Source organism: Prinia subflava, chromosome 3 (assembly GCF_021018805.1).
Source record: "Prinia subflava isolate CZ2003 ecotype Zambia chromosome 3, Cam_Psub_1.2, whole genome shotgun sequence".
Taxonomy (NCBI): Eukaryota; Metazoa; Chordata; class Aves; order Passeriformes; family Cisticolidae; genus Prinia; species Prinia subflava.
The window spans coordinates 32,848,554-32,854,801 of NC_086249.1; the positions used below are offsets into that span (position 1 = coordinate 32,848,554).

General features: G+C 37.5%; 1 protein-coding gene across 2 annotated transcripts in view; it reads left to right on the top strand.

Moving 5' to 3' along the window:
- The window catches only part of GRIA4 (glutamate ionotropic receptor AMPA type subunit 4), a 215,390-nt gene extending 209,664 nt beyond the window's left edge, over positions 1-5,726 (top strand). For both annotated transcript variants that reach the window (XM_063394572.1, XM_063394571.1), the window contains exon 16: positions 4,973-5,726. In XM_063394572.1, coding sequence (XP_063250642.1) covers positions 4,973-5,137 — 165 coding nt within the window. In that variant the 3' untranslated portion in view covers positions 5,138-5,726. The remainder of the gene's footprint in view (positions 1-4,972) is intronic.
- Positions 5,727-6,248: the final 522 nt, after the last annotated feature.

The following is a 6,248-nucleotide window of genomic DNA, read 5'->3' on the forward strand; positions in this document are numbered from 1 at the left end:
GTTTGCTTTTCTTCCCTCTTCTAGAAGGAGTCATGACCCTGGGTATATTCTAATTGTAACAGAGCTGCCAATTTCCCCATGTGAAAAAAAAAAAAGTGTTAGCTGTGCACTTTGTTTGCTAGTGAAAAGGTGAGGCACACGATGTGCCAAGGGGACCCCAAGAGTATGGACCAGTGTTCACTACTGTGAAGTGGGACACAGGACTTCCAGATGCTACTATTAATCTCCCAAGTCCACTCCCTACTGTCAGTAATAAGGGTCTTAAAAAGAAGTAATCCTGTGCAAGCCGTTGTGCAAAATGCAATTGAAGGGTGCTTTTTTCCTAATAATTTTTTAGTGATGTGCTCACAACTGAGAGTGTCCCCAGGCTGGTATAAAAGTAAGAATCCCAGAAAGCATGTTCCTTATAAAGTTTACAGAGTGCAATGCATTCAAAATACAGTCTTAAAAAAAGCAAACAAAAAAATTAAGCTTCCATTCAAATACTGACCTGACCCAAATTGGCTGAGCATGCTAAACATGGCATGACTTGACAATCCCCACAGTTGCCACCCAGCTCTGTTATTCCAGTGCAACAGACACTGATTATACTTGGCAGAAATTTTTTAGTCTTAGTGTTTTCTTATAATAAAAATAATAGAGCTAGCTGAGTTTTGCATTTAAAAGAAAGATCATAAGTACCTTACTCTAAAGTGGATTTCTGTGCGACTTGTAACACAGAGATGAATTCCTACTGGAAAAATATACTTTAAACAATACAAAAAAGATACAAAAATGTTGCACCTTATGTTACTGAAATTCATTTTTGGGTCAGTCAAAACTTCTGATAATTAACATTTTAGGGTGCAGACTTCTAAAATTCACCAAAAAATCACTAGGGTTTTGAACAAATATTTAAAGACTTCTGAAATTCTTCTTTCTGCTTATTTGGTGTAATATTTACATGAAATTGAGAAATGTCAAGTCAACTTCTTATAAAAATGCTTATGCTCATGTGTGGTCGACTGCCATGGTCCAGTCATCCTCTCCTCTGGATGAGGCCACACTGGCAGCGAGAGGTGCCACAGTGCACAGGGGGACTATGCCACCTGTTCATGCAGGTGCTAGTCATAAACCCCTGTTTAGCTGGCAGCATTGCAGAGCCCATGAAGAGGGCTGCACATATTTCTGTAGAAATATGTCTGTCTTACACATTTTGAAACCTTTGATATGTTTTGGGGTTTTTTATCCAAGGAGTAAAGAGATCGTATTGGAACTAAAACTTGTTAATATGGAAAGATGCCTGGTGGTTCTAACCTGCATGAGTAACCAACACATCTGACTTTTTAAGCTAACATCAAAAGGTTTTAATGGTATATGTTTTAAACTAATATAAAACAGCTTAAGTAACTCTCTTGACAATTAATATTCATTACCATGATTTTCATTTTAGTTTCATACTCAGGGAAATTCACCCTGCCATCAAGGGAGCCGAAATGAAAATGAAGGACTAGTGTACATGAGTGGACTGGTCTATAGGATAATGGACTAGTAATGGACTGGTCTGTATGTGTGGGATAAAGACATTCAGAAGTGCTGGCAGCAGTTGCATCTGCTGAAGGCGGGGAAGAAAGTTTGCTGTAAGGAGGGAACAATCCTTTTCCTCTTCCTCTGGGCAGCAGTTTTTCCATTAGTATTAAGCCCTTAGTGTGCAAGTAGAGCTGATACCGAGAGCAGTGAGGAGCTTAACATCCTTCTGTCCAGCTGCTCTAAGGCAAAGCCCTGCTGAGTTCCTCACCCCAACCCACAGGCTTTTGAAGGGGTTGTCCCAGTATCCAGCCAGCCTCCACCACCACCTCTCCATGGCCTTCTCTGGGCCATGAAGCTCAGGAACCAGCTCCCAGCTCAGCTGCCTTCTCTTGCTCTCCCATCCCATGCTGTTGTTTATAGCTAATGAATGAAATTAATTACAAAACTACACAAAGCAATGAAAAACATCATTATTACAATTAACTACAAAAAAGGTGAAGTGCTACAGGATGGCTCAGTAAGTGTATAATGTACTTATTTTGACTTGTATACTTCCAGTTTCATAGTCAAGAAAAATACATTAGAAGTTCATCTTAGATATTTGTGCCAAAGCCACCTTCATGTGACCCAAGTACTAGAGGAGCCTGAAAAACAAAAGAACTCACACAGGCTAGGATATTTGTATTATAAGACTGAGGATATTAGTTTCTGAAATTCCTGTCTCCCATTACGAACAGGGCAATGAGTGTTTTCACATGATTAATTTCACAACTAATCTAATCAAAACTAATGACAAATTTGAAAATACTTATTATTATCACTATTAACCACATACACTTACTGAAAGGAGACTTTCATGGTTTGGGTAATATTCACAGCAAATACCAAGACTTTTCCCTCTTATCCCAGCCACTCCTCAAACTGTTTCTGCATCCAGGCCATAAATCTGAAGTTGTAGCAGCACAGTTAAGAAGAGTATTAGCCTGACTTGTTACCTATAGCATAGTTTAAAACACAGAGCAGATGCCTACCTGGTTACTTGGCTTTATGGCACTGTCCAAAGTACAAGTTTGACCTGCTCCTCCTGGCTTTGTAAGTGTCTGAGTTGTCCTGTGGTGTGTTGCTGAGCTGTTGTTAGTCTTGCACTGAGGACAAGAGTTATTTCCTTGCAGCTTTTCTGTTCTTCTGTGGAAGGCTGCTGAGAAAGTGTTGTTCTCTTTTTTTTTTTTTTTTTCCTTTTTTTTTTTCTTTTTTTAATCCTGGATCCCTTTTATTGTCTTTCTGTTCTGAGTGTGTTGTCAATGGCCAGAAAGTTATTTAGACTGAGCTACTAAAGCACAGTTACATACAACTTGTATATCCCATACAAATCTGAGTGCTCTCACTCAGATTTCCTGATGGGAAACTGAATGGCCATGAACAGAGAGCTGACCAGTGTGCTGGAGAGACTCTGGTACACAGTGATGACTTTCTGGGAAATTTAACACATCTGGAGCAAGCTGTTCCTTTTCCACCCAATTTGATTTCTATCTTGTTTGGACTCTCATTCCTCTCCCACACTAAAGCACCTTCAATTTTTTTTCTTGCCATTGACCAGAACATGTTCTCTGCACTTCTGCAGTTCCCAGTATCCATTTGCAGTGGGACTCAGGACATGCACCATGTGGATCTGTCTCACTCTGCATTGTGTCTGTGCTTTGCAAATGCAGAGAGCTTTGTTTGCTGCTGGGAAGTAGTTCAAGCTTTTGGTAATGTATGGGCCCAGGTCCCCACACCTCTGCTACACTTCCTGTTACGTGGGTGTTGTTTTAGATCAAGATATGTTTGGTAACAGTCCCTGTCACAAAGCGCAGTGGTACAGAGAAAGTTTTCAAAGGATGTCCCTTACCTAAGCCAAGGTTTTTAAGTGTAAGACGAATGCCATAATGCCCTCTATAAGCTGAGGCCTTTTTCTGAAATTGGGTGAAATTGAGGGCTGAAGTTTTTAGGGTAATTGGTTTGGAAAGCTGTTTTTAAATCCAAGCTTTGACTGTGCCACAAACAGCCACTGTATTTTCAACAACTTTTCGAAGTAGCTACTGATAACAATGCAATATTAGACTGGTGCATTTCTATAGAAGTGCACCAGAAGCAATGGAAATGTTTGGGAGTTTTAAGGACTCTTCCTCATCCGTATATACTTATATATAAAATTAACTCCACATATCACACACTGGCTCAGGATTTCACTGCTACCTCAGAAGGAGAAACTGGGCTCAGAGGGACAAAGTTCAAAATTTAGAGATTAGTAATAAAGGAAACAAAATGACTTTATGACATTTGTCATCTTTTTACTCCTATGTGAATGCACCCTCCTATCTCCCTTTTTTCCCACTTGGTATTTCAGACTGCATCCCTGCATACCATTTACATAGCTTGTCCTGACTAGAAATCAGATTTCCCCACTAATTAATATCTTAACATGGTTATCTCTATTTTAATGTAGTGTAGTTTGGGTGCCTTGCTGCATGTTTTGATCTTAGACACCCTAATTTTAGTCATCTGGAAATCATTTACTTAAACTAGTCATCTTGGCTTTTTTTATAATCACACGAGAGAGCCCTATTAGATTTGGCTACTGATTTTTGGATTACTGAACTTAGGTGGCATAACTATAAATCTTTTAATAAATCCAGATTTTTTGCTTGAGTAATTTAGTCCCTAAATGTGGTATTTTTTTCTGATTTAGCTGAAACTAAAGATTTTTCAAGTAACAAAAATTTAAACCTTCTTATGGGAAATTTAGACATAATGCAGAAAACCGCATAAAACTGTATTTTCTCTCAATAAATTACATTTTCTTTGAAAGTTCACCTTCTGTAATTGTAGGAAAAAAAAAAATATATATATGTAACAGATTTGAGGACAGTTCACAGATTTCCAAATGCTAAATATTTGCAATGTGAAAATAAGTAATAATTTCTTTAGGTTTGAATGCTGGAATTGCCAGAAAGAGAGCTGGTATAATTACTGCAATTTATAAACAATTTTCAGTTGTTATATTTAATTCTGGCATTCCTAGTTGAAGGTCAAAGCCTGTAAACACCTATGCATGATCTTATTCACAGATACTAATGCTTTCAGGTTCCAAAAGGTCTTCTCACAGTATATAAATTTAGTTTGAAGCAGTTTAGATTAAAGTATTACCTTTTCAGTTCATTTCATTATCAAATTCAGAGTTTATATTTAAATCAGTAACGATTATAAAGAAATTTACCCTCAGAATGGCTAGTCTTTTTTTCCCCCAGTAGATTTAAGTGCTGTGTATCATATTTATGATGATAACTATTTTTACATTTAACTTTAACATGAAAAAATGCAGATGTCTAAAATTTAATATTTTGGTGTTTGCTGTGTCCTGGTTGATTGGAGGACAGAAACATTATAACACTTTCCTCTCTTCTGCTTTTTTCTTCAAACCTAGCTTACCTTTTCTGAAGCCATAAGAAACAAAGCCAGATTATCCATCACAGGGAGTGTGGGAGAGAACGGACGCGTATTGACTCCCGACTGCCCGAAGGCCGTGCACACTGGAACTGCAATTAGACAAAGTTCAGGATTGGCTGTAATTGCATCGGACCTACCATAAAAACCAAAAAAATAATTGAGTGCCTTAATCAAACTGTGTTGGTGACTGATGGGAACACAGCACAGACTGTAACGACATGGGAGTGTCATTGATGAACTAATAATTTGGCTGAGAAAGGGAAGTACGTCCAAATGCGCCAGATATCATCAGCAACAATGTGTGCATGAGCTCAGCTCGGAAACCCAAACTCAGATTTTATATCAGGAAAATTCATAATTTAGTTTTGTTGGGGGGAGGGAGCTGGGAAGGGTGTATTAACAGCAACAAATTTCACTTGAGTGGACTTAAAACTAATAAGACTTGCCAATTTAGCGCATTAAACTGTGAAGAACATGCTCAGAAAGGACACCATTTTGGTCTTTGTCTTGACAAAGAGAGAAAAATAGCTATAGAAGTCAATGAACATGCTAACCTGTGTCTCCAGAACATCAATATATACAATGGAAGAATACTCAGCTGTTCAGCTGTAGAAATGAATCACTAAACTGTGATAAAAAATAATAAATATGTAAATCCTGTGAAAAAAAAAATAAAGAAATTATTTACATTTTCTTTGGAAAAAGAGGAATATTGAAACATGCTTGCTTTTTAACTGATGTAAATTCAGTAGAGGACAACACAATTCTTTTTTCTAACCATCTTAGGGAAAAAATCATTGCAATAATTGATATAAAATGCCATCACTGTAATAAAATTCAGAGAATTTTTTTTTATAAAAGTTGTTGGTCATCCTCTTGTTTGCTGTTACCTTCATTCTGTTCCATCATTCCGTGTTCCACAGATTTGCATCTGTCTAATACAAGAAACAAAATGATAAAATGTTTAGAGTACTTCATCAGTCTGCAGTGTAGAATCAAAAGAGACTACGGGTCACTCATGTTACAGATATTATTTATAATCTTGTTCTGTGTAAGAAACTGTGGTTTTTGTACCCACCAAAAAGAATAAAACAGCAATTGTTCTTATAATATTGACAGAGCTTGAGTTGTTTTCTGATCATTAGGGATGCCACCTGGAAAACAGAAAAGGGCTGTTGGCTTCTTAAAACAGGATTCAGAATCTTGTCTGAGTCCCTGCACATTTCTGAAGTGCTTTTAAGTCCATAGGGAGG